The sequence below is a fragment of the Meles meles genome, chromosome 6 (assembly GCF_922984935.1).
Source record: "Meles meles chromosome 6, mMelMel3.1 paternal haplotype, whole genome shotgun sequence".
NCBI classification, from domain to species: Eukaryota; Metazoa; Chordata; class Mammalia; order Carnivora; family Mustelidae; genus Meles; species Meles meles.
Genome location: NC_060071.1, coordinates 1,868,161 through 1,895,886, shown reverse-complemented (window position 1 = coordinate 1,895,886; position 27,726 = coordinate 1,868,161). Strand labels below are relative to the sequence as shown.

Here is a 27,726-nt window from a genome sequence, read left to right as displayed (position 1 = left end):
CATGAGCCACATCTCTGTACACATATGTGTCCTCTCGTTTCTGTTTCTCTGAGGACCCTAACTAGTGCGGGCGCCACTCTCTTCCACGCTCCAGGGCATGTGTGATGGGAAGGACGTGGATGCGCATCACTCAAGAATGAGGAAACAGACGAGTGTCTCTCAAGAACCCTCTGGAGCAGATCAAGGGCACGAGTGACCCTCACACACCACGAGAGCACAGGCACCGAGTGTGAAGGCCGAGCACACGGGCTTTATTCACCCCTGCACGAAGCACCAGGCCCACAGCCCCGCAGACGGCCGCTGACGCCCAGACAGGGTGGGGAGCTCCTCACGTCCAGCAACGCAGAGACGATCAAGACGATCACACGGGTGAGAGGGCGGGCAGCACTCTCCCGGCACACTGGCCAAAGCCGATGCGGTACCCGTCCCCCTGGCAGTGTCCTGGGACAGAGAAGGACAGGGTTAGCCACGAGGCTGCCAGGCTCGGGGGAAGCACAGCCCGAGCCCAGTCCGCTGGGCCCGACACAGGAACAACAAACACATATTTTCAACGGAAGAACCACCGTCCCCAGAAGCCGAGCAGAGCCACGGGGGAACCGACAGGCACTCCAGGCACGCCCTGCCATCAGGGGCCCTCGGAAGAACAGGCTCCACGGCTTTCCTGATGGGGGCCACCCCTCTCCCAAGGGGGCTTGGGTTCAAAGCCCAGATCTGCGAATTCACCAGAGGCCACACTGCCTGAGTCCCACAGACACCTGATGTTCAACCAACGTGGGTTTCAGCCTCCGATCCCACTTCTACAGGATGAGGGAAAGGCGGGGGGGGGGGAGGGGTCTGGAGAGTGGGGAGCCCTGGCTAGATGGGAGTTAGAGGGCACGGTGTGTGCGGTTCCGAGAGGCCAGCGTGGAGGAGCCGGGAGCAGGAAGGAGAGAGCATGTGAGCTGGGCTTTGAAGGGTGGGTAAGAGCTCACCACCGCGGGAACAATGTTGCATGGACACGGAGCCCCAGGCGAGGGGCGTGGGTGCTGCCTTGTTCCCACAAAGCCACCGCGTAAGCCCCAGAGAGGCTGCCTACAGGGAGCCCTGACGAGCCGTGTTAAGGACTCTGAGCCTGATTCTGAGGCCACAGCGGCTCACGGAGGAGATTCCAGAAAGACAGCGACAGCTACAGATGTGTTTTAAAGAGAGCCTGGGGGCGGCCCCAGAGAGAAGGCGGATGGAAACGCCCAGACTTAGGACGGTCAGGCCTCAGCCCAGGCCACTCAGCCTGCATCGCCTCCCCCCAGGCCCTGGGCAGGTGTGGGGGTGGTGCCAGGGGCTCCCGCAGGGGCTGGCCATGACCCACCGCCAGACACCCCCACCTGCTGGAGAGAGGCCCCGAGTCTGGGGCTGGGCCTTCTGGTGCCTGGTTGGGATATGAGGAGACAAGGGTTTAGCACCCATGAGGAAACATAAACATCAAAGCACCAAGTCGGAACGGCAGCCTCTGCCAATGGCCTTCCTCCTGGCGAGCTGCAGGAACTGATGCCCGTCCTCCTCCCCGACTCAGTCCATCATGTGGCCCCTGCCCTGGTCCCACGAGGGCACCACCCACCTCCTGGACACAGACCCACGACCCATCATCTCTCTTCCCCACCAGCCGTCCCCGTGGGCAAGGCCGGCCACACCCTCCCCACCTCACAATGCACAGCAGGTGGCCGAGATGGGTTCTCCTCCACAGAGCTGCTGACAGCTTGGGCCAGGTGTCACCCACGAGCGAGGCTGGCTGTGCATGGCGGGACGCTCAGCGGCATCGCAGACTCCCGCTCACGACAACCAAGGTTATCTGCGGACCTGCGGGATGTCCCGAGGGCAGAACTGTCCTGGCTAAGCCCACGGGTCCAGAGGACAAAAGGAGCCAAACACAGCCGGGGAGGGAGCCCAGAGCATCTCCAAGTCCCCAGGATGCTGCTCCCGGGTCGAGAGAGCAGAAGCTGGGACAGGTGTGTCCATGCAGGCGTAGAGGGACCCCAGAGGTCAGGGCCAGCTACCCTGCCTCTCCCCTGCCGCCACCAGCTCTGGGAGCGAAGGTGAAAGCACATCCCCCTTCTCTGGAATGTGAGCCGCGCGTCCTGACCTCCCCAGCCCTCCCTGGACACTGAGCTGCGGCCCACTCGCCGCTCCATCCCACCCACGGTGGTGCGAATCCACGGTGCAGCCCAGTCCCCCAGCTGCCCAGGAGGCCGCTCCTGCCGGCGCCTCCAGGCACACACTGTCCCCCCACAGCACAGCCCGGGGGGCGTGGGACCAGCCTCAGGGAGCAGCAAACAAACCAGAGGAAACGACCTTGGAAAGCAGATGGGGGAGGGCCGCGACCTGTGGGGGGGAACAGTGGTGGGCTCTGTGTCACAGGCCGTCGGCTGCATTCTGGGACGGCCACCTGCACACCTGTGGCTCTGGTCCAAGTCCTTGACCGCCCAGGACCTCCAAGGGCTTATCTGTCAACAAGAATAACGGCGCCGCGGGAGCCCAGGTGGCGGTGCGTGCGCCCCCTAAGCCACCGCGCTGCGCGTTCCTCATGCAGCTCTGCGTCCGACGTCAAGATTGCCCCCAAGAGCTCAGGGCTCAGGATGGGGCCGATTCCACACGTCACGTTCTCCTTCTCTGTTCCAGGGGAAACGGTCCAAGGTAATAGATACCAGGGAAGAGTCTGTATCAACACCGGAAGAAAGGAGGTCCCGCAGAGGACGGGGCTGTGCAGGCGGAGACACGGGGGGAGAACAGCGGACACGGTCCGTGGACGGGGGAGGCCTCCCCGCCCAAAACTGGGCCACGGAGGAGCACGAGGATGGACACTGTTGGCGGGGCTCACGGGGCTTGGGGGAGCCTCAGAGCAAGAGCGGAGAGAAAACAGACGCACAGCCTGAGCTGTGGGGCCGCAAGGGAGTGGTGTGGCTGCACCAATGGGAGCCGAGACCCTGCACAGCCACAGGGGCCCCTGGCCTGGGCCGCTGCCTAATGGCTAGGTGGGGGCCCCGGGGCAGGGCCAGGGAGCTGAAGCTGCCATTCCCTCCTCTCCCATCCCATCTGCCTCCCCATCCAGAACTCCAGAAATCACTTTAGGCTTGGTGCTCCAGATGCTAAAGGAGGGCCGAGGGCCTGCAATGGGTCCAGAAGCATCAAAGAAACCCTGGAGATAAGACTGGCCACAGACAGGACCACGCCATGGAGAGGACCACAAGCACAGAGAGGACCACGGCCACAGAGAAGACCACGGCCACGGAGAGGACCACGGCCACGGAGAGGACCGGTGCTGCACCCTAGCTTCCCCCAAGCGTGATCCCAGCAAGCAACCAACCTGTTGTCAACCTGAGCTCTTTGCTCTATAAACCCGGGCAACGAGTCCTTGGCCAGGGGCTCCCAGGAGTGTCGGACGGAGTCAGGGCGGCGTGCGCGCTACGACAGGGTTGGCCCGGGCAGGTTCTCAGCAAACCCCCGCGGAGCTGGAGTCGGGCCGTGACAGGGCTGTGGGGACGGCGGGGCCGAGCGCTGCCTGCACCTTCTCTACCAGCTCCGCTTCGCTTACTCAAGCAACAACGCACGACTCCCGCGGTGTGTCCGCACGGTCAGCCTGCAGAGACACGTGGGGCCGCCGCCGGCCCTGGCAGCACCGTGCGATGGGCTGACTGACGGCCCCGAAGAACTCGGGTGCTCGGCTCTGCAGCCCTGACCGCGCCCACACACCGCACTTTCTGCAGGCGTGAGTAAGTTACGGTCCTGGATGCGGGGGTGACCCAGGCGGGCCCTAAAGGCCATCGCGAGTGCGCCACCGAGATGGGCAGCCACGGAAGAATCCGGGTGAGGACGGCGGGAGAGGCCCGAGGGATGTGGCCACGGGGGGACACCGGGAGCCACCAGCAGGCGGCCGAGGCCGGAGCGGGTCCTCCCCGAGAGCCACTGGAAGGAGGGCACCCCGCCAAGCCTTAGGTTTCAGACTTCTGCCCCCCCAAATAGGGAGAGAGTGAACTTCTATTGTTTTAAGCAGCGGGTGTGCGGCCGTCTGTGACAGCAGCCCGAGGAAGGAATCCAGGCTGCGTGTCCAGCCGGACACTCACGCATGCAATTAACCGGAATTCGGTGTCCTAAGGGCACGATGGGGGCTGAGCGAGATGGGAGCCCACAGGCACACAGGTGTCCGATGGGGCTCCCCCAAGGGCGGGGCAGCCTCAAGGGGTGGCAGGTACACATCGGAAGCAAGAGGCCCCAGGGAGCCAGGAGGCGGCTGGGAGCAGACGGGGGACGGGAGCGCAGACCTGAGGCCGGTCTCTCGCGGCAGGACAGACGCAGCGGCCGGACCCACGCCGGCCGTCCCAGCATGGAGGGTGGCTTGGGGCGGGCAGCCACACAGAGGGGGCGTGAGGCTTTGAAAGGCCACTCAGCACCCTGTACCCACAGAACGGGGTCGAGCGAGGGGCGGCCCACAGAGGAGACAGTGGCCCGAGGAAGTAGGGCGACAACGCGACCTCAGGGTGTGAGCACGAGCACGGTGTGCCCGCGGACCGGCACGCGAGTGTTCTCAAACACGGGTCTGGAGAGATGCTAGGAAGGAAAACGAGGGCTTCGGAGTCAGGGTCCCGACGAGAACTGCCCGCGTGGGGACCTCAGTCCCAGCGCCCACTGGCAGCGAGGCCCCAGGCAAGCGATTTAACCCTGCCAGGGGCTCCCAAAGACCAGACCCTGCGTTTGTCTTACTCATGACTGGAACCCCAGAACGGGCCTCACAGCAGGTGTGCGAGAACGAAGGACCAGGGGTGCCTGAACATCTGCGTTCAGCTCAGGTCATGATCTCAGGGTCCTGGGATCCAGCCCCGCATGGGACTCTCTGCTTAGTGGAGAGCCTGTTTCCCCCTCTGACCCTCTTCCCTCTCGTGCTCTCTCTCCAACAGACGTGAAATCTTACAAAATGTACATAAATAAAGATGAGGCAGCGGAGTCCAGGAGGGTCAATGACCCGGTGAGGGTCACATTGCCAGTGGGATCTGGGGTGCACGGGACAGAGGGCGCTGTTGGCCATCGCGGGGCCTTCCCCTCGAGTGATAACATCCGGCAGGCAGAGCGGCCTAGCTCGGCCCAGTCACAGGACACGGGGTCCCGGCACGGCAAAGCCCAGAACCCCGTGGGAGCCTGCCGCTGCTCCCCAGTTCTGCCCAGGAGGAAGGGAGGCAGAGTGGGACTCCCGGGGTCTTTCCGGTCCCGGGGTCTGAGGTGTAAAGTCCCCAGTGGCCAAGGCTGAAGGGAAGGTCACGAGAAGCACACACGGCCTGGGCAAGCCAGAGCAGGGACGAGATCGGATGGAGGGTTTCTGGGCCTGCCCGGAGCGCCACGCGGCCGGTACAGGGCCCGCAGGCGAGGGGGAGACGCACAGAGCCGCGAGGCCGGGCTGTCCTCACCTGTAATAATGACTTCGTCGCCGTCCAGCAGAAACTTCCTGGTGTGTCCGTCCCCCAGCTCGATGGCCTTCGTCCCCCTCCACGACAGCTCCAGCAGGGACCCGAAGCTCTCTGGCTCCTTCGTCGCAAGAAGGGGAGGGAAGCCTCACATGTACTTACATCTTGGCGAGCATGTTGGGGGCAGAGCTGACGCCTGGCAAAGCCGAGGAGCCCCGGGCAGGGACGGGGTGCTGTGCCCCTCAAAGACCCTGCCTCGGTGGGACCTGTGCCCCGTGCCCTGCTGGTGTTGTTCGGAACTCAGGCAGCACTGGAACGGGGCGCCCAGGCTTCTGCCCACCCCGGGGCTGCAGCGAGCGAACCCAGATGCCGCCATGCCTGACGCCCTCCCACTGGGAAGAGAGTTCCCATCAACCCGCAGGCTGCGGTCAGGACCCGGCAGGAAGCGACAGGCACAGGCACCATCCCCTAAGGTTCTACGACTCTTCCATGGGCTCACGGTGGCACAGAGGGCCTGAGGAATCGCAGAGGGGCCATCTCATCCTGGGAGGGTGCACGTGAGCCGGTGACAGCCGGACGCCACGGCCACTCCCTGACTCCCCCCATGTGTCACTCTGTCCCCCAAGCAGAGGAGACAGTGTCTCTAGGTCTGCACCTGGCAAGGAAACACCTCAGGCATCCCACCCCGGACGAAGCTGTAGAACTAGGAGTTGTAAGATGCGGCCCCGGGGTGGGGGGGACGCCCCTTCCGCAGGACGTGCTCAGGGCCTCGGGTCTGTGTGCAGAGTAGGCTGTCTACGCGGGCAGCGCCCAGGCTCAGAGACTCACCGGCCCGCTGATGGTTCCAGAAGCCAGCAGGTCCCCAGGGCGCAGGTTGCAGCCGTTGACGGTGTGGTGGGTCAGCTGCTGGAGCATTGTCCAATACATGTGCTGTGGGCAGGGACACGGGGACAGGGAGGTGACTCACCCCAGCCTCCTGGTTGGCAGCCTGCACAACCACCCGCAACAGACGGCCTCCCCTGGGCTCTCTCCCGGTGCCCCAACCAGCTCGCCCCAGTCGCTCACAACAACCACAAGCTGTCGTCCTGGGGTCCCCCCTGTGCTCTGGCCTCAGCTCCCCTGCTCCCTCGGGCGTCCCCAGCCCGCCTTCCCCAAGAAGACTGACCTTCTCCCTGCTCAGATGCTCAGTCTACAACCTGCCCATCTGCCTGCTGCCCTGTGAATACCCTGGGGTCCCGAGCTGGCGTGCTTTCGGACCTCAACAAGCAGAGGCTTCTCTGCCTACCCTGCCCCCATACTCCGTGTCTACCCCATCTCCCCGGCTCTGAAGCCCAGAGTCAGCAGGATGTTGGGCGGGCCGGGAATGAAGGAACAAGAAGGGGGCTCCGCCTGGGGAAGAAGGCCGAGGACCACGGGGCCATCCAGACGCTCAGATGCCGTGCCCGCCCACGCCTCTCCGAACCCACAGCCGTTGTGATCTGCCGCTACTGGAACCACACGACCAGACACAGGCAACTTGGAACGGGCTCTTGCCCCCTGATTTCTGAGCTGCATAAGGATCCCAGAACAATGTCCCATTAGAAAGGAGACTAGAGGAGGCAGGACTCTGTTGCTCAGAGAATGCTCACGTGTTCGGGAAACACATGAAAAGCTGCCCGGCCGCGTGACTCCCTAGTGAGACGCAAACGACTCGCTCAGTGCTTGGAGCAGCTTGAGGGCCAAGGCTCAGGGCAGCCCCACCAGGAAGGATGAGCAGTGAACGGCCGCCCGGAGGGGACAGGCTGCGGGGGGCGTGCGGGCTGGCTTGAGCTCCTGGGTACCACGTCTGAGTGTAGACACCTACCGGCTCTGCGAGCCAGCGGCGGCGCTCCTGGACACACCCCACCGGAAAATGCCCGCACGCACCCATGTCTGTACCGGATTGTTCCCAGGGAGTCTGTCCTCGCCCCAGAGGGAAACAACGCATGCGTCCGCCAAGCATGGGGCGGAGAACCGGTGCTGGACTCTCTCCGGAGACAGAAAGTCCGGCGGACCTACCATAACGGACCACAGCGGACGGCTGCGCCACGAGGACCAGCCGCCCGGCCCAGCCGCACGGCCACAACTCGGGAGCAAGCGAGGCCGGACGGAAGAGCGCCCTGTACCCTCCACTTCTACAAAACCAAACAGCAGACTGAGTTCACGTGTGGCCACACGAGTCTGGAGAATGGTCCCCTTGCAGGGGAGGGGGTGACCATGACAGGACGGAAGGGGGTGGCGGGGGGCAGTGGAGGGCCCGCAAATCTCCCGTTCCGCAGCCCGGCTGCTGGCCAGGCAGGGACGTTGACTCTGTGAGTTTGTACGTTTTCCTGCGTATGTGTTCCGCTTCGATGAGAAGCTCGGTTAAAGCAGATATAAGTCGCTCGGATCAATCCGTTCCCCACAAGGACAGAAGCGGCCCACAGACCCTTACTTGAACATCGATCCCTCCCCCAAGGAAGTCACCGGTCACGTCCACACGGCCCGCATCTGGAGGGGTCTCCGTGGCCTCGTGGTCTCTTCGGAAGGGAACAGGGCCACAGAAGCTCCAGGCCCACGCACTGAGCTGTCACCGTATCGCGGCACGGATGCAAGCCTCCGGTTCCTTCCCAGAAGGACGACCCGGACTCCCACCCTTCCAAGAAGCAGTTAGCCCGGCTTCAAAGCTCACCTTAAAATTGGACTTGCACACCGTGGCTGCCCGGCTCATTCCTTCTCCTGTTGGAAACATGAGCAGTGTCGACAAGGGGAAGTGACTCCTTGGATCGGGGAGGGCGACCACTTGTAAGGTAAGCAGTTCTGTGGCCCGTGAAACAGGCGGCTCACAGCACGTCTGTGTGGGGACCTGCCCGGACGTGAGCGCCGGGGCACCGTGTGCAGGTCGGAGCCCGTCTGCCTCTCCCCCAGACGGGCAGCGTCAGGCTCACGATGTACGTCAGCAGGATTTATGAACCAGGCCAGGACCCCAGGCCACTAGCCATGCTCACGCCTAGAAAACCCTTTACTCCCTCAGAAACCTTGGCCCTGGCATCCCCTCCGAGACTGCACAGGACAGGTGTGCTCTTTGGCCGAGGTCAGGTCAGGGTCCCCATGCCTGCCCCGGGCCACACCTGTCACCCAGATCCCAACTGAGGCTGTGAGAACAGCATATTCAGGACCGGGGCAGGGACGGGGTCTTGGAAGCCATCCTTGAACTCAGTCCTCCCCCTCTAGATCTTTCTATGTCTCTGGGCACCGCACCTCCTTGATAATCATCCCTTCTCCCACTGGGCATCCCCCTGGATGTTTCTAGGCAGACAGATGAACCTATGACAGAAATGGGCCCCAGAGAGGGTCGGTGGGTCGGAAGAGACCAGCCTAGATCCAAGGACACCAGGTTTTCCTCTCAGGCTGGCCAGCAGCCCACAAAGTGACTTGGGGTGAACCCCTTGTCCTCTCTGAGCCCCATCTTCCCACAGTGTAACATGAAAGGACAGATGGCACCCTGGGGCAGACACACTCCGCCACGGCCTGCAGAGGCAGAGCCCCAGAGCTGAGCAGGGGCGGGGCGGGGTGGGCCCGACCTGCAGAGCCCTGCTCCTGACACTAATGTTCTAGGAAGAGCCTCCAGGGCACGCGGGCCCCACCTGCGAGGCTTTGGGAGCCGACCCAGGGTGGGGTGTGGGGGACCGCTGTGCGGCCCCAGAGAGCAGGGCCAGGCTTTCCAACAGGCCCAGGATGGAGCGTGGGGCATGCGTGGAGGCTGGGCGGGTCATGGCTGGCGGGCGGCGAGGGGACTCAGGCAGAGGCAGGAGGACCCGGACTCCGTGCCGTCTGGCAATGATAGGTCACTGATGCCCTGCGGGCCCCTGTGGTGTCCTCTGAGCACAGGGTATCCCACCCCACTCCTCCCTTTGCGGGACCCCCTGCAGCAGGTACTGCCCTCTCCCTGCCCCGTCCCCACCCCCCAGGAACTCAGGAGCGATCGGGCCACGGCGCACGGCCACGCGAGCCCACCGAGGCCTCGGACACACCACCCGACTCAATGGCAGTACCTTTCAGGGCGACAGAGAGGCTGATGTCGAACGTGTAGGGCCAGTCGTGGCGCAGATACGGGAGGGGCTTGGGGTCCTGTAAGGGCAGAGCACAGCACAGGGGCTGCTGAGAGATGGTGCCGGCCTGGGGGGGCCCACAGTGTGCTAGCACCTGCTTCCCCGGCACAGGGCCCCCCGCCCCCCAGGTAGGAGACTCCCTGCACAGCAGGGACCAGGGTGGTCTCACAGTCCAGGCTCAGGGAAGAAGCCGGGGGACACAGGGGTCAGACCAGAGATGCCCCAGAAAGCCAGGGAGCAGGCCCTGTGAAGGCAGCCCATGGCCAGGCCACGGAGTCCACACGGCCGCCCACCGCAGTGTCCCCAGACATACAACGCACGAGTAATCTGGGGCAACTGTAACAGTTACGGGTCTCTTTCTGTGATGAACTTGCTGGCTAGTGACACGGGCAGGGATGTAAAGAAAAAACAAACAAAAAACCCTTCCTTTTCTAAATACATTATTTGAGTTTAAAGATGGGACCTGCTTTAAAAGAAAACTTCAAATAAATAACAAGACCCGCAGAGACGGGGTTGGGAAGGGCCGGCTCCCAGGAAGGTGGACAGGAGAGGGGCGGGGGGATGCAGCACGGGGCGGGGGAGGGGTGCTGCTTCATGAGGAATCAGCTCGCAGGGGGCTCCAAGCTTTGAACACAACAGATGTGAGCGCGGGAGGGAGTGTGGGTGCCGGCGCCCCAGGAGGGAGTTGTGGGGACAGCAGAGGGCTGAGAGCATCCAGGCCTCAGGGAGACGTGGGAGGCAGAGCGCCAGGGAGGGGCAGGGGGCTGCCAAGTGTCCAGGCGGGAGAGGTCACAAGGCGGGAGGCCTGGAAAGTGGGGCTGAGACCAGGACCCAGGCTGGCTCCAGGCTGCATTCTACAAGTTGGGCTCCAGGGGGCGCCACCGCACAGAGAGGAATTCGGCGAAGTTGTGCAAGGAGGTGGCATGGCAGGACCCTTCTCTCCCTGCCAGCGGGCCTCCGAGGACTCCGAAAGGTGCGAATTCTGTGTTTTCCCCCAAGAGCTGTGTGGGGAGCGGGGAAAGCACAGGCAGGATGCTTGGTGCCAGGCCTGCTTGGGGTCACAGCAAGGGGTCGCCCAGCACGTGGGCACATGGGGGGCACTGAGCTTGGCTGCAGATGCCCACAGTGTGGACGGCCGGTGGGCAAGAAGCCGGCGAGGCAGAGCCCTGCGGGTGCAGCTTCCCGCAGACCCTACACCTACCTGCTCCGGGTTGGGCACGACGAACGGCATGAGGGCCTCCATGGGCACCACCCACGGAGAGATGGTGGTTCCAAAACTCTTCCCGAGGAACGGCCCAAGAGGGACATACTCCCACTTCTGAATGTCCCGAGCTGCAAGAGATGGGCCGAGCAGGGCCTCGCCCCAAGGCTCTGTCCTCCCTCCACCGAGGAGCACCGGACAGAGCTCCGACCCGGGCCAGGCTGCCTGGGACCACGGGAACCACGGGCAAGAGCATTCAGGGCCAAGGACAGAGGTCCTTTGAGGTCACTGTGCCAGATTACAGCAAAGAGAAGGGGCAGGCAGGCATCACCCCGGGGTGAGGAGGGTGGGAGGGAGGAGACGCTTTCCGGGGACTCAGACACTCGGCGCAGGGGTCAGGAGCCCGCTGTGCAATGAGCTGCTTTAGTCTGAAATCTCTGCTCAGCGACTAACTATAGTCTCTGAGCCCCGGCCCCTCCCTGGGAACGGGGGTACATGGGGTCCCAGCACCCGGTGGGGGTTGGGCACAGAGGTGCACGCAAATGTCAGCCTTGTCCCCGGTTAGCTTCCGGGAACACGGGCGATCAGAGCAGGGCGGTAACTGGCCCGGGACTCAAAGAGCCGAGATGTCTGCGTGGCATCGGGGCCACGCTCCCTGCTCTGGCCGGCACCAGACCCCGAAACCAGCCACGGCTGCTGAGACACAGCCCCGGCACCCGGACGTCGGCCAGAGCAGGGCACGCACTGGGAGCCTGACCTCAGGACGCGCACTCCCCAGTAATTACCACTCCAGTCGTTCATAAGGACCATTCCAAAAATGTGCTCGTGGGCCCTGGAAATGGGGATCGGCTCTCCAAAGTTGTTCCCAGGGCCTACAAAGAAAGCCTGACGCGGGGGACGTTGATCAGAGTGCGGGCACCGGCCCGGAGGGCAGAGTCAGCATCTCCAACCCGGGCCAGGGACCAGGACTGTCCCGGGCACCCGGCCAGGCTGTGAATCCATCGCATTTCTAAGTCATGAATGTGCTTGAGCGGACAGCGGGTCACCCTGGGAGGGTGGGGACCACGCACGGCCTCCTGACCGCCCTGGACCCTGTGACTGCCCCGCTCCCCACCCCCAGCAGGCCCCAGGCCGCCGTGCCCCTCCCCTGCACGTCTGCACCCACCGCACATGCCACATTTCAGCTATGACGCGAAAGGACACGCATTTCTGCACAACAGCTACGCCGGGCTTATGGGGGACCGAAATCTCGGGTGTGTGCTTGTGCCACAAAAAATCAGAAGCCTCCATAACGCAGCCCCGAGGGCCAGACAGGGCATCCCCCACCGCCCCCGCCCACCACCCGCCCCCTCTGCAGAGGCGTCTCCAACAGGGTGCTGGGAAAGCAGCAGAAACCCGGGACCTCGTCACAGGCCCAGACGCACACAGAGCCGGCTGTGGCTCTGGCAAAACCTGTCAGTTTGCTTCGTTCTGTGACAGTCTTTAAACACGGCAAACCTTTCAACCAAGTTTTAAAATTTAAAAAACCAGGACACCAATTTCTGTAGACTCTGACCACCACCGAGTGCGGGTCGCCCGTGCTCCCCACCCCACACCGTCTCTCCGCACACCGCTCGGCCGGGCGTCCAGCCCCAAGGGACCAGCACAGGCGGCCGGCGGCCTGCACACCCCCTCAGACCCCCACCCCCTGCCACTCCGGCGCCACCGGGTGCGCCCACCTGCTCTCGGGGTCCGCAGGGCACCCTCAGCCCCTCACCGCAGGAAGCAGAGGGCTGGCTGGGAAGGCCTTGCTATAGGAAGTGCCCATGACTTCCTGCCTCTACGTGGAACCCGTCGAGAATCACAGGGCACGACCGGAGGGGCAGGGATCCAGCCTGCCTCCAGCCAGCCCTGGCTCTCCACAGCCCCGCCGGGTGGCCCCACAACCCCTTCTCCTCCACCTGCCGTCTCGGACACTCACAGGTCCCCAGGACGCCACCTGAAACCATGGTGGGAAGGTGGGAATCCCCTGCCGCCCGCCTGCCCGCGCGCACCCCACTGGGTTCCGCTCCTGCCCTCTCGCTGCCCACAGAGCTGCGCCGGAGTCTTCCCGCCTGGTCCAGCTCCTCCCGTCACTGTCTTCGTCCCCGCGCCGAGGGGACTTCCCAGAGTTCAGCGCCCCTGGTGGAGTGTACAGCCCTGCAGTGCGGGGGTGCTCGGGGATGAATGCCAGGGTCCCGGGGTGGAGACGATGGTAGGCACCGCCATGCAGGATGCGACCCCCGGGGGAGAGCATGTGGAGGGTGCGCGGGGGCTCTCATGTTATTTCTTACAATGAGTGTCATTCTACAAGCGTCTCAAATAAAAAGCTTAATTTAAAACCTGCAGGCCTGAAACAGCCACGGATCTGACATTACGTGGGCCCGAGCTCAGCAGCCGCTGGCTGGGGCGGGAGGAGCTGGGTCGGGCAGCCCCGTCACTGAGTCCGTCCGTACAGAACACACGGCGGGACGAGCAGGTGCAGACGCCCGGCTCCTGCGGAAATACTGGGCCTGCCTTGGCCGATCACTCTCTAACCCTGTTCCCCGCGTGTCTCTGTCCAAGGGCACCTTGTCCGTCGTCCGCTGGTGACTCGGGAACAGAACACCGAGCACCAGCTCCGCCCTGCCTGCACTCCGGTTCCCTCACTTGGCACGTGTCCGCCTGTGAGCCCTGCCAGCTCGGTGGGTACCGCGGGGGATGCCCCTGGCCGCCCCTTAGCAAGATGCAAACACGGAGGCAGGGAAAGGAGCCCGGGTGGCCCTCCCGGGGAGCGCTGCTGCGATGGGACACCCACACAGAGACAGAGGCCCGGCTTACCATCTCCAGCTCCAAGTCCAAGAGCCTGCAGGCACCGTAGACGGGCGGCTTAGCTGGAAGGGCGGCAGGAGAGAGAGGCTGTGCTGGGCCGGGCCACGGAACCGGCCGCGCAGGCACATGGAGCGGGCGCCAGGGAGGCGGGGGCGCTGGGGCCACTTACAGTCGTCGGGTCTCATCTGGCCCATGGGCCTGCGGATCGGGGTGCCGGACACCACGACGGAGGACGCGCGGCCGTGGTAGCCCACGGGAACGTGCAGCCTGAGGGAGGAGGGGGGAGGCCGACCATCACATGCCGCAGAAGAGATTCCAACAGTCTCCAGAATTAGGAACAAAAAGGAGTGCACTCACGTACACGTGGTTCCCAAACCCAAAGGGAGTCCTAAGCGTCCGTCCACGGGCCAAGGGATACGCAAAGTGTGGTCTACACATGCCATGCACGGGGACCACCGCCAGCACAAACGGGGAGGAGGGGCTGGCCCCCGCCCTGACTTAGGGGAGCCGCGGCGACACTGTGCTGCCCGGCTCGGAAAGGCTGGCACGGGTCTGCTTCGGGGTTGTCGTGGAGAGTGGTGGCACCCGGAGCCGGGAGGGGGCCCCGCGAGCTAGCGCTTCACAGGGACTCAGCTGTCCCAGATGAGAAAGTTCTGGAGGTCAGATGCAGCCTCCCAGGGCTGGAGAAGCAAGGGCACAGACTGTCCCCTGAGGGCTCTGGAGGGAGCACAGCCCGGCCAGAACCTCGGCCCCAGGCCCCGGCCCCCAGAGCCCTGAGGACTCCACGTCTGTCGTCAGAAGCCACTGGTTTAGCGCAGTCGTGTGGCTGTCCACGAAGCAGAACCAGGACCACAGGACAGAACCACGTGGACAGGGACATTCCAGGTGGGCTGCAGGGCTAAACCTGTGCCAGGTAAGGCTCCAGGAGGTGCGCAGAGCAAAGCAGACTATCTCCCAAGTCCTTGGGCTGGAGAAAGTCTCGGGATGGCAGGAAAGCGAATGTCACTTAAAAAGATGACGGACATGTTCAGCTTGACGAGAGTGCAAAGCTTCTGTGTGGGGAAAGACAGCAAAGTCTCCCGCCATGCTGGGAGGAAGTATTGACCCTGCTCCACAGCGCAGGTCCGTGTCCATGACCTGCAGAACGTTCCTCCAGACCAATGAGAGTGCAGGGCCTGCACCGGGAAGCGGGCAGAGAGGCCAGAATGTGTGTGGCAGAGTATGGAACACGGGCAGGAGTTTGGCCCCTGGGGGAAGGGAGTCAGAGGATGGGCGCACCCACACCCTGTGTGGTACAGGACACGTGCAGAGAGTGAGAAGGGCACAGCTGTGGGCCACCTCTCCTCCAACACCGCAGAGAAGCCCGTTCGCTCTCACCTGCGGGTGGATGCGGCCCAGCTGCCCCGCTCCGCCCGGACGGAGCCTGCACCGCAGAGCCCCATCTGCCCCGGACTCGCCCACCCTGCTCCGTGGCCGTGGTCTCGCTGCCGCACATCTCTGGGTCATTAACCCGCTGTCTCTGTCCCTCCTGCTCCCTCATCTCGATTCCGATGGACGTCCCCCGCCGCTCCAGGGGACGACACAGCATCCAGCAACCTGTTCCCAGTGGGGCGTGGCCTCGGCCTGCGAGTTAGGAGTCGCCCTGGCCCTGCCTGTCCTCTGGCACGCGCGTCCCCCCAGCCTGCTTTCGCCCCACGAAACAGGGCTCACGGTGGTCCCAGCCTCGAGACCCCAGCAGCCCCGTGCGGCTCCCAGAAATGAACTCGGCTCCAGCTGGGGGTCGACCCCACTTCGGTAAAGAGCATGGGTGCGCCGGAGAAAGTTCCAGGCACGGAGAAGGCTGGGGTGAGAGGCATGCCCACGGAGCCGTGACCCACGGCTGACGAAAGAAGGAGCTAGAAAGGCCACATGTGCTCGGGGACGGGACTGCGGCCCCTGCTCTCCGGACAAAGGGGCCTGGAGGACAGTGCGGTCCTTCTGAGGTGGGACGTCGTGGGTCCCGGGCATGGGGGTCCCCTACTCCTCCCTGGTTTCTTGACCCTGGGAAACGGGCTGGTGGGAGGGGAAAGGCTGGCTGTGTGCTGGGAGCGCCCTGGGCCCCGACATACCAGTTGGGCATCAGGGCGTTCTCCTTGCCACGGAACATGATCCCCACATTGGTGGCGTGCTGCCGGGACGAGTAGAAGTCTGTGTAGTCGCCTGCAGGGGAGACACGAGAGGTCCCCAGGGTGGCCGGCTGCCCGGCACAGGGAGGGTCGGTCTCAGAGAGGGGACCACCAGGCATCTCGGCCACACCCGGTCCCGGGAGCACAACTCCAGCCACGCAGTCCAAAGCCCGGCTCCAGATGCCGCACAAATGGGCCTCACTCACCGCTTGTTCTGAGAAGCACGAGGAACAAGGAGCTGAGACTGAAAGAGACCACGGACACCTTCCCCCTCCCGGGGCTTCCCGCCTCACCGCTCCCGGCCCAGGGCTCTGCTCCCCATGCCTCTGCTTGAGCTGCACCTGCTCCCTGCTTGTCTGGGTCCAAGCCCTAGCAACACTGTGAGGACCTTTCCCCCTCTCTTTCTGACAGGATTGCTCCGGGAGGGAGAGGAGGAGGAGGAGGAAGGGGGAGGAGGAGAGGGCAGGGAGGAGGAGGAGGACACAGGTTCTACGGCCGGAGGTGGAGAAGGGGGCACGCTGCTTTCGCAGTCCGACCCCAGAGGTAACAGCCGAGGGATTCTTGGGAAGAAGAAATCCATAACCAAAACCAAGAAAGGTCACACCCAGGCCCCACCCTACAGGGCACGAAATGACAAAGTAAAGTGCATTATCATGGTGGGTGTCAGGCTGGCTCCAGGAGGGGACGGGTATGACTCTTGATCTCAGGGCCATGAGTTCAAGCCCCACGTTGGGGGGTAGAGATTACTTAAAAATAGAATCTTTGGTAAATAAATACATAGATAAGTACTTATTCGGATCCCGGCATATATAATCGGCCCTAAAGAGACGTGTTCCCTTGCCCCCGCAGGGGTCACCGTGGCCCTCGGCAGACATTCCAATAGTAATCTTTCAAAATGCTGTGAGACGGCGTCTTCTGAGCCATGACGAGCGGGACGGCCGCGTGTCCCTGCGCCCACTCGGGAGGAACTCGGGGCCGCGGACTCGGCCATAAGACCCCAGGGCCCTGGCAGGAGCCCCAGCGCATAGCGGTCCCGGGGGTCCTCGCAGAGCTCCACACCTGTCTGTCTTCAGTAGCTGGTGTAAGTCCGCATCCTGACCGTGGGCAGGGCCGGCAAGGGTGGCGGCGGGCGCGGGGTTCCAGAAGCCCCACTAATAGGCGGGACAGGGTTCCCGCGATGCCACTGAACGGTTCACCCCAACGTCGCTCAGTTGGTCACTTGTGTGTTAGGGGTATTTTACCCCAATTCAAACACGTTTCTATGAGACCGCCTCAGCTAAAGCTCGCTCCCCCGTAGCAAGCAATCAAGGCTGCGAGAAGCACAGGGAAGGAGAAAGGGCGACGCTGGGATGGGCACGAAGGCTCGTGCGCAGCGTGAGGCCGTCCTGTGAAGCCGCTCGAAGAGCCGGGACTAGAGAGACGGGGGCGCCTGGCGTGGGCGCAGGGCGGAGGGGCTGGTGTCTCAGGAGCGAGGGCCGGGCTGCGGCCGTCCCGCAGGGACTCACACTCCCAGACCGCGCCTGCGTACCGCAGCGCACAGCAGCTGTCCGGGCAGCAACACAGGCTGCCGGAGGAGGAGAGCCCTTGGAAGGGAGCGGCGGCTGCGCACTCGGGGGAGGCGGGCGGCCTGACCCCAGCACGTGCGCTGCCGCTTCCGCTGCTTTAACCCGCACACCCTAGGACGGGGTAAGCCTGAGGCACGGACCTGTCCTTCGGAAGGACATTGTCCTCCAGGAAGGCCCGCTGGAGGCTGTGCGAGGACGCAGGCTGCAGAGACAAACGGGGCAGGCACAGCACAAGGCCCGCCGGGGCCCCGCAGTCCTGGGTTCCCGAAGCCCGGAATGGGGCACCAGCACCCCAGAGGGTGCAGGGCCTCCCCCTGCTTCAGCTAAGGTTGTCTGCACAAGGGCAACTCGCCGACTGAAACTTTCATCAGACTCCCTGCCGGGGGCTCAGACGGGGATTCTCCAGGACCCTCTTCCCTCAAACCCCCGACTCGGACTCACAGCTGAGCTGGGAGTGTGTCCTGTGGCGTCGAGGGCAGAGCAATTTGCTGTCAAGGGAGCCACTACTAACTCAAATCCCGGCAGCCGGCAACCCGCCGTGAGGGCTCTGGCTTTCAGACTAGCCTGGGTCTGTGAAGGGCAAGGGGTAGGGCCCTGGACCCCGCCCCATTCCCACCCCCGCCAGGCAGCCCTCCAGCCGTCCGGGCCCACTGAGCGGCTACGTACCTATGGCTGCCGGCAGGTGCATCACAGCCGAAGCCTGGGCAGTGAACGCCCTGCAACACAGAATCAGGGCCTTCAAGGTCAAGTGCAAGAATCAGGGCCTTCAAGGTCAAGCGCAAAAGGGGAGAGGGGGTCCCTGCTCTGGCCCTCCACCGCAGGCTCAGACCAAACCAGCCCAGGAATCCTGCTCTTGGTCTCTGGCGAGCACCCCAGGCTGGCTTGGGTCCGGGCAGGCTGCAGCAGGCCTCCTTGGGGAGGGCATGGGCCCGCGAGAGACACGATGCCTCCTCTCTAGAAAACGGGCCAAATTACTCCTTCTCTGAAAGCCACGCACGGACAGGTGCTGATGCAGGAGTGGGCCGGACCCAGCCGGGACCCTCCAGTCCAGGCACATGGGGCCTCCCAGTGGGCCCAGAGCCCCACTGCCACCATGCAGCGGTGGCTCACGATGGCCGTGACCGCACTGTCCCCTCCTCCCCACCTGCCCATGTCATGTCCGTGTGCCCCTCACCGTCTCCGAAGCTCCGTGTCATCTCGGAGCCTGGCGTGGCTGGCAGACAGCAGGTTCTGCAAGAACGCTCTCGCCTCCTTCCAGGCAGCCTGGCCCAGGCCCATGAAGCTGTTGAGGGTGGGCTGCACAGGGACAGAGAGGGCGGACGGCCCATGGAAGAGGCTGGGGAGAGGGGCTGGCCGCCTTCGGGGTCCTCACACAGCCAGGACTTTCTCTCTGGCCCCAGGGGAAAGTGTCCCCCCGTTTGCACACGATCGGCAAAGCCTGGGAGCCACAGTGCTGGGTGCTGCCAGGGATGGCCGAAGGTGGCTGCGTTCCTGCCCCAGAAGCACACCCTCCATCTGCGGGGGCTCAATCCCCACGCGCCTGCCCCGGACGCTGTGCAGTTCTCAGCCCTGGTGCCGTGAGCGCAGCGGCACCGTGGTCTCGGGGCTCCGATACTAGTAGCCATGTGACGCGGGAGAGTCATGGCTCATTTCCGAGGAAAGCCCCACCAGGTACGGAGGATCCGAGTCCTGTGCCAGAGGGTGGCCGTGAGGACGGGACGGGAAACGTGTGTGGAGCTTTCTGCACATGGGACGTGCTCGATAAAGACCGTCCTCCTTCCTGACCCACGGAACGGATGGACGTCACAGCACCTGACCATTTCCACGGCCGTAAAGTCACGTCCATCCCACAGGGACGTGGACTTCAGGCTGACTCCCGGCTGGGGCCATTTGAAACAAACACAGCAGACATGCCGCGTCAGTATCCTACCTGATCGAAGACATCCTGGTGTTTGGAGAGGACAGGCCCCGTGAAGAGGTGCTTAATGACACTGAGGTCCAGGATCTGGTCGCCGATGGCCACGCCGATCCTCGGCCTTGGCTAGAAGGGAGACGGTATGGTCAGCGCTGGGGAAGGCCTTGGCAGGCGTGATTCTTTACCCGAAAAATCTGGCCCGTGGGTCCCCCTCTAGATGGCCCTCTAAGGAGAAGGACTGAGGAGCTGGGTCCTTAGCGCCTGACCCGAACTCCCTTTGTCTCCCAGTGGACTGAACTGCCCCAGGGATCTCTGCCGGGGCAGAACCGGGGACCTCTCTGCTTCCAGGACAAGGAAAGAATCTATGTTCACTGAATGGGAAATAAATCCAACATCCCTTGGAGAGGGGAAGGTGCAAGAGGCCTAGTCCAAGTCCCCAGAGAAGTTCCTAGGTACTGCTTGAATGCCTCTGGTGATGAGGAGCTCACCACCTCACTGAGCAGTGGGATTATTTCCCAGGATTAACTGAGGCCCTCCCTCAGGGGAATTTCTTTGCACAGCAGAGCAGAGTGTCCCAGGCACAGGGCTGAGGACCAGGAGCTTGGAAAAATGAGGCCTGCTCTGGCTCGAATGGGACAGAGCTCAGGTCATGAGGGGCCACAAAGCCAAGGTGCTGAGAACATGTGGGCCCTGACACAAAATCCCAGCTGCAGCTCTGATTCCTGGCCCTTGCTCCTGAGCTCTGCTGGTCAACAAGGAACGGAGACCCAACCACCGCCAAGCTCCCCGCTCTCCCGGGTGACCGGCTCTGCCCTTTCAGCTCCAGAGAGCCTAGAGGTGGGATGAAGGGCTGGCCTTCTCCCCACTGGCTGCTCATTTCAGCAGGGTTCGAGGAGGTGGCCATCTCCTGGTACATGCTGGGCCCTGGAACTGAGGCAGATGACAGCCACACCCTGACCAGCCCTGCCTGGGGGCCTGGCTACTACTTCCCGGGGCACTCCTGCCTCCTGGGACCCAGCCTCCCCCTTCGGCAAATGGCAACGCACAGGATGGATGAGCTCCTGGACCCCAGTGGCCGCCCCCGTGGGGTGTGCACCACAGACCCTGGAGCCACGTTCTGACCTTGGCCCCAGGCCCACTGAAGGTAGGGAGGAGTCAACACCAGAGCAACCTCCGAGACCTGGTGACAAGCGCGGGGCCAGCTTCCCCAGCTGGAAGCTGAGCCCAGAGTGCCCTTGTGCGCCCAGCTGTGACCTGAGGACACGGGTCTGTCTACTTTAAATGCCAGGGAAAGGGGCGCCTGGCCAGCTTCGTCAGTAGAGCTTGTGACTCTTGATCTCAGGGTTGTGAGTTCGATACCCACGCTGGGTGTGGAGATTGCTTAAAAAGGAAATCTTTTTAAAAAATAAAAACTAAAAAATAAAAATAAAAACTAAAAACAATAAATGCAGAGAGTTGAACTCTTCAGTGCTGGATGGGAGGGGCTCCTGGCCAGGATCCAGGACCGGAGTCCCCACCCCACAGAGGTGAGCTCTGTCACTCGCCATCCTGTCCCTTGGGATGAGTCCCTCTCAGGGTCCAGGGTCCCCTGCCTAATGTGAGGGAGACAAATTGGGAAGAGATAGCCTGCTGGTCTGACTGTGAGAGAAGGCACATGCATTGCCTCCAGGTTCTCTCCGACAGACCACATCGAGAGGAAAGCTTTACCCCACGCGCAGGCTGACGAAGACAGAAAAGCACGGGGTTGGGAAGCCCTCCCACGTGGGGTCCAGCCGCAGTTCTGCTTCTTACTGGCTGTGAGACCTGCGGCAGGGTTCTTACCCATTCAGAGCCTCAGTGTCCCCCTCCATGAAATGGGGACAATAACGTAATGGCAGGTTTGCTGGGGGAGCTCAATTAATATCTGTAAATCTCTCATCTTGAGGCCACAGGGCCGACATCCATTCAGACAAAAACAATTATGAAGCTTCGCCTCCACACCAGGAGGACACAAAGGTCACTCAAGCACCGAGGACAGGGGAAGGATGGGTGCCAACCGTCCAGAAGCAAAGGCATGGGCTATAGGTTCAGCTGGGGGGGCAGCAGGAAGCTCGATCAGGGACGTGACGCTGAGGCTGAGTCCTGAAGAGGCAGAGGGAATTAGACCCGCACAGGGTAGCAGGAAGAGTATTCCAGACAGAAGAGACAATACCTGCTAAGGTCCCGAGGCAGAAAGATGCCCTTAGAGTATTCCAGAAACTGAATGGCAGTCAGTGTGGCTGGGGACAGCAGAGGGCCAGCAGGCAGAGGCAGGGCCAGACTACAGGGAGTCTAACCACTCAGCCATGGGCTGCAGACCACCACGGGCAGCGTCCCCATCGCCAAGGCCATCATTCCCACCTTCACAGACAAGGCCTCCTGCGTTCTACTAAAACCCAAGCACCCCGAGATGGCGGGAGGGTATCTCGTGTCTTTAATCCCTGACCCTCCTCCCAGAATCTGGGCCAGAGTTGGGGTTCTCAGGTGTTCCCTGAATGAGAGAATGAATGAAGGAATGACAGGATTCATTCACTACAGTTGCACCCAAATTACGAAGAGCTGGCCACTGGCATGCAGTGGGGAGCCTGCGCCTTGGCGAGCAGACCAGTCTGGAGAGGCAGCCACGACCCTGCAAAGTCCACCGAGGGAAGGACAGCTTCAGGAGGTCTGCCCCAGGAGGACGCCCTGAGCCTGCCAGAATGCCCGAGGGGCAGTGTGCTTTTCAGAGGTCAAGGGAAGGGGCTCTGTCTCCAGCCTCTTCCGTGGCTATCCCGGCACATTCTAATTGGCCAACAGCAGGGGCTCAGGTCCAAAGGCCACCAGCCACCCTCCAAGGGGCGTTCATCCCAGAGTCCTAGGGAGTCACCTGCCCTAGCTAACACGGGTCAAGGGTCAACCTGCCTCATTGTATTCCTGTCCCTCCAGGGGACCGAGAGTTAACTTTCTGGGCCTTGCAATGTTTGCTCAAGCCTGGCTATTGTGAAACCACACATGGCCTCTTGTAGGCCAAGGCATTTGCTGCACGCAGGCCCACAGAAGGCCCGCCACTTGGGGTCAAAGGTCTGCACTGGGGGAAGGGGTAGACAGCCCGGAGCTTCACTTAGCAATTATTTCCTGAACACTGCTGGGAGCCAGCGGATTCTGGGCTTCTATGGTTTATAGAGCAAAACATATAGTGAATAAATTCAAGGGAATCTGCTGTCCCCCCCCCCCCACAGGGCCCTTCTTACAGATTTGCTGATAAACCTCTAGTTTTCAAAGATTTCTTTCTACCAATCAGACCACACTTACTAAGTGAAAGCTCCCTTTTCTGTCCACAGGGCTCCTTCTGATCAGAATGGAATGCCCGGGAATCCACTCTCGAGCTCAAAAGAATTCTAGCTGGAGGGAGATTAATTTGACGTCTTCTAGCTCAAGGCCAGCAAAGGGTTCATCGTTCTAAAAATGCTGAGGTCCTCAACATTTCCCCCATCCTAGTTTAAGGGTCTAACCTGAGAGATGAACAGCGGCCATAACAGTGTCTCAGGGGACAGGTAACAAACCGCAGTGACTTTGGAGGAAGCAGTAAGACCAGAAGAAGCAGTTCGACTGCTCAGCAGCACTAATTGGACAGTGGGGCATCTGGGAGGCCCAGTCAGTAAAGCCTCTGCCTTCAGCTCATTGAGCCCCACACCAGGTTCCCGGATCAGCCGGGCCTCTGCTTTTCCCTCTCCCCCTGCTCCTGCCCCAGCTAGATCTCATGCCTGTGTTCCTTGCTCTCTCTCTCCCTCTCTCAAAAAAATTGAGATCTTAAAACATCCCTACAAAACAACACCCGCACTTGCTCTGCCCGCCTGGGAGAGACAGCTGCAGGTTGTCTCATTCCGCATTTAATCCCTGCACACACCCGCACAAACTGAGGCCCAGAGGCTCAATGATGTGCCCATCTGGAAAGTTACCAGGACCCACATACGGACGCACATACGCTGGGCCCCAAAGCCTCCACCCGCCCCTCTCACTCCCTCCTGCCCTCAGTGACCTGGGGCAAGGGGCTGCCTCCATGGCGCGTCCAGCAGGGAACCACGGCCCTTCCCCACCCCGTGCCCCCCGAGCCCTCCGCGGGGCGCGTCCAGCAGGGGAACCACAGACCCGCGTCCTGCTTGGTGGGCACTGGCCCCAGGTTTCCGGGACTGGGGCGAGGGTCGCAGCGGAGGGGGCACCCTCCCGTCCCGGCCCGGAGGCCGAGCCCAGCAGCTCACGTTGCCTGGGGTGGAAAAGACGCCGTAGGGCAGGTTGTGGATGGGGAAGTCCGAATCCTCGGCCACCGCGACGAAGGACATGCTGGCCAGCAGTGAGCAGGGTCGCCGGCGGCACTCAGCCAGGTCAGGCGGGACCGCGCCCCGGGAGTTCTGCTCTCGACTCCAGGCCCCGCCCCCGGGGCTCCTCCCCCGGGGCTCCGCCCCCGCGACCCCACAGCTCCACGGCGGCCCCGCCCCCTGACCCCATAGCTCCACCCGCCCCGCCCCGTGGCACCAAGGCTCCACCCCTGGCTCTCCTAGCTGGGCTTCACGACTCCACCCCCGGCCCCGCCCCGTGCCTCCACCCTCTGGCCCCACCCCTACCCCGCCCCCGCGGCTCCACTCCCCGCCCCCGAAGCTCCGCCCCGAAGCTCCGCCCCGAGCCCCCGCCACCCTCCCAGGCCCAGCTCCCGCCCCGGAGCCCGGGGGCGCGCAGTTCCGTCTGCCGAACGCTCCCGGGTGCTCGCCGCCGCGCAGGCTTCCCCGCAGAGCCCGCGCCCCGGACACGCGTCCAGCTGCGGGCCCCACCGACAGCAGCCTCCAACCTGGCGCTGGAGACTCCGCCCGGGGTGACCCCAGCCCGGCACCCCCTCCGCCCGGGCTCCGCGGAGTCGCGTGCGCGGCCCGGACTCGGTGAACGCGCCCGGCCCCGGGCTGGGACAGTCCAGCCGGCGTCCCGCGGGCCGGCAGCTGCGACACCCCGGCTCCGCGCCACGGGGACCCGCGTGCCTCTGGAAGGCTGAACCTAGTGCAGTTAAGTCTAAAGTGTAACTCACCTGGTATTTCACGTTCTGACGTCAAAATGACGCTTGACCTCGGACAAGCCGCTGAAGCGCCTTCTGCCACGCGGCCTTTGTCCTCCGCAGGACAGTGTGGGTGACCATGGCTCCTGCTCCTTCCAGCGGATCTGAGAAGTGGCGCCCGGCACACAGGACACAGGTGCTTGTGTTGGAGAAAGGACGGGAGAGAGGGGCACAGACGACAGCGGAGTCACATCCCCACCCTCCGTCCAGGGCAGGCGGTCACAGCCAAGCGGATGGGGATGGCAGGTGGGCCTCGGATGGAAACGCAGTGCTTAGCCCTGAGCAAGTTCAACTCTGTCCTCATCAGTTTGCTCTTCTGCACAACAGAGTGCCCACTCTGGGGCCCGCAGGATGGTGTGGTTGGGCCTGGCGCCGAGTTCATCCCCAGTCAAGAATTTTGCCCTCCAGGGACGTCCAACCAGATTGTTAGCCACTCCTCTTTTCCTGAGTTTTGCTTTTCATTATGAAGAAGACAATCAGAAGAGGAGAGAAGACTACTATAAAAGCAAGGGGGTCATCATCACTGGCTGAAAATACATTTATAATATAAATGCAAATTTCTTTTAGAAATCTAGATAATAGAAGAAGAAGAAAATTATTTTTAAAAGAGTTAAAATTTTTAAAAAGTTAGAATTATAAAAATATCAGTTGCACAATATTTATCAGTGCACAAAGTAGTATTTAAAACATTGGCTTTGGGCTGATTTGCCTTGGAATTTTTACATTAGTCAAAAGCTAATGAATTAATACAAAAAGAGGCACACACCCCTGCATTCACGGCAGCATTGTTTACACTGGCCAAGACAGGCAACCAAGCCAAGTGCCGGTCCACACACGAATGGATAAAGATGTGCTGTACACAGACACACAGACACACACACACACACACACACACACACACACACACACACACAGAGGAATATTACTCAGCCATAAAAAAGGAGAAAAGAACGAGACTGCCATTTATAAGCACGCGGATGGGCCTCGAGGGCGTTCTGCTAAGTGAAATAAGTCAGACAGAGACAAATACTATATGATTTCACGCCTATGGAATCTAAGGAACAAAACCAAATGAAAGCGGACTCATGAACGCAGAGAACAAACAGGCGGTGGTCAGAGGAGGGTGGGGGCAGGATGGGGGCAGGGAGGCAGAGGACATAGGTGACGGGGACGAAGGGGTACAAACTTCCAGTTATACAGGAAAAAAGCCACCGGGGTGAAAAGCGAAGCACAGGGGATATGGTCACTAGTACTGCAATCACCGTGGCAGCTGGTGGCGACCGCACTTACCTCGGTGAGCACGTGAGAATTACACAGAGCGTAACATACGAATGGACGCATAGTAGTGCGTATTATACTGCAATATATCTAGCGGATCATACAGATGGTACATAGCTGTGCAACAGGTTTCACACCTGAAATAATATAACACTGAATGTCAACTTCGGAGGTCTGGTGGTTACAGTTAGTAACACTGTATCGCATGCCTGAATGTTGCCAAGAGAGTAGAACTTAAATGTTCTCTCCCTAACAAGGACCCGTAGCTATGCGCTGGGACGGAGATGGCAGCGAACCCTGCTGGCACTCATCTCACAATTTATAAATGTATCAGCCAGCACTTCCTAGCCCTTTGAGTGACACTGTGTCTGTCACGTTTCAGTTGTATCTCAGTGGCATTGGGGGGGATGTGTGTGAATGAAGCGCTACACAGGGAGCTGCCGGAAAATAAAGTTGAAAACAAATTCAAGCCCAAATCCAAGAAATCGTTTTTGAAGAACATTTAAAGGTTGTAGGACCATCCCAAGGTGGGCAAGCAATTAGCCCTTTTCCTTCAAAAGCATTTTTGATAAGTCATAATGACAATCAGGTAGAAAGACCTACAAGGAAAGAAGTTTGCCCATAAAGAAGTCCTCTCGGGGGTGCCTGGGTGGCTCAGGGGGTTAGAGCCTCTGCCTTTGGCTCAGGTCATGATCCCAGGGTCCTGGGATCGAGCCCCGCATCGGGCTCTCTGCTCCGCGGGGAGCCTGCTTCCTCCTCTCTCGCTCTCTGCCTACTTGTGATCTCTGTCTGTCACATAAATAAAATATTAAAAAAAAAAAGAAGTCCTCTCGTCCCGTCGCTGTTCCTGGATCAGCGTCGGTGATCTTCCCTGCCCACAGCCAGGCCTGCCTCGTGCCTCCCTCCCGGCTGCCTGGCTCTTTCAGCATCTCTGCGGCAACCCTGCCTTTTCAGCAAGGTCAGACATGTCACTGGTTAGAAGAGGGTAAAACCCCCAGTGACTGACATAAGTGAAGGGCGGGGGGGGGGGATGGAAGGGAGAGGAGGGGAAGAGAGGAAGTGTGTTAGGGCAGATTCAAGGTGCCGGCTGGAATCACTCAAGGACACATACGAGAGGCCGTGAGTGCCACGGGTGCTCCTGGCAGGATGACGTCCCATCGCATCCTAGCGCAGTGAGAAGTGACCAGGGACGGGTCGTTGGGGCTCCCAGGGGAATGGCGCAGTGTGCGTGCGGAGCAGGGGAGGCTGCCCTGCTGGGGGGAGGAGAGGCTGGAAGCTGGCGGGATTCCCCCAAGAGAAGGGCCCGAAGCCAGAAGGCCCTGGCATGACCAGAGCTGACCAGCCATCACTCCATCAGGGTCTCCCTCTGGCCCAGCCTCCCAGCCCTCACCACGGAGCAGGGTCTGGCCTCTGTTCTGGTTGAGTCTGCCCTGGGGAGGGATAAAGGGCAGATCCGGCAGAGGAGGGGGTCTGACTTGCTCCGGGAGATTCCAGAAGGGGGAAAAGAAGAACAGTGCTCCAGCTGGGCTCGGAGGCCTGACCGAAGGTGTCCCCTTCCCCGCACCCCCCGCCGGGTGGCACTTGGTATCTGCCTGATTCCAGGTACGCTGGGGCTGCGGGACCAGGGGCCGTTTGCATGTTCTGTGCTGGCCCTGGTCCTCCGCATACAGGCAGGAACGGTCTTTCTCCATCTGTGCGCGGTGTGGCCAACACCCAGCCGGACGCTCGGCCCAGGAGGGGAGCTCTGTGAGCTTCCGAGAAAGCAGGAACTATGAAAGGGACGACGAGAGGCCGTGAATCCGGGACCCCCGCCGCACGGTGCCGGCAGGGGGAGGGAGCGCTGCCGGCAGTGGTGGGCAAGGCGCAGCCGGCGCGGGCGCTGACGGAGGCCTGGAGGACAGAGAAAACCAAAAACCTTTTTGGGGGAAGGGTGTGGGGCAGATGTGTGCGGGCCGGGGCGTGGGCCCGAGAGAGCTGAAGTGGGAGGAAGATTCCAGAGCTTTAGAATAGACTCGCCAACCCACTAATTATATATCGGGCCTGAAAACGCCAAAGCTGTTCCCTATTTGGAAAAAACCATGCGAAGCCACTTTGCAAACACGCTATATTTCTTCTCTTTCTCCCTTTTGGAGAGGGGGAT

The 27,726-nt window shown here is 61.9% G+C and overlaps 1 protein-coding gene across 2 annotated transcripts; it reads right to left on the bottom strand.

The window, feature by feature from the left end:
- Positions 1-230: 230 nt before the first annotated feature.
- FAH (fumarylacetoacetate hydrolase) lies at positions 231-23,655 on the bottom strand. Of its 2 annotated transcripts, none has more exons than XM_046007568.1 (14): positions 23,467-23,655; positions 19,226-19,336; positions 18,470-18,591; positions 17,962-18,011; positions 15,674-15,764; positions 13,735-13,832; positions 13,575-13,627; positions 11,522-11,621; positions 10,737-10,867; positions 9,479-9,554; positions 8,116-8,162; positions 6,255-6,356; positions 5,430-5,547; positions 231-441 (listed from the first exon to the last, which is right to left on the bottom strand). In XM_046007568.1, exons 1-14 carry the CDS (start codon positions 23,545-23,547, stop codon positions 362-364), a joined length of 1,260 nt encoding a protein of 419 aa, XP_045863524.1. In that variant the 5' UTR covers positions 23,548-23,655; the 3' UTR covers positions 231-361. The 2 variants fall into 2 exon arrangements, with proteins under 2 accessions (XP_045863524.1, XP_045863525.1); XM_046007569.1 differs by lacking the exon at positions 23,467-23,655 and adding an exon at positions 21,402-22,387.
- Between the last annotated feature and the right edge of the window lie 4,071 nt (positions 23,656-27,726).

What these genes read in the sequence shown, in the direction of transcription:
- FAH (XM_046007568.1), bottom strand. Translation starts at nt 23,547, where the DNA reads ATGTCCTTCGTCGCGGTGGCCGAGGATTCGGACTTCCCCATCCACAAC. An exon ending in TCTTTTCCACCCCAGGCAAC is followed by an intron (nt 19,337 to 23,466) that starts GTGAGCTGCTGG and finishes TCTCCCTTCTAG; the next exon opens with CCAAGGCCGAGGATCGGCGT. An exon ending in TGGACTTGGAGCTGGAGATG is followed by an intron (nt 11,622 to 13,574) that starts GTAAGCCGGGCC and finishes CCCCCGCGTCAG; the next exon opens with GCTTTCTTTGTAGGCCCTGG.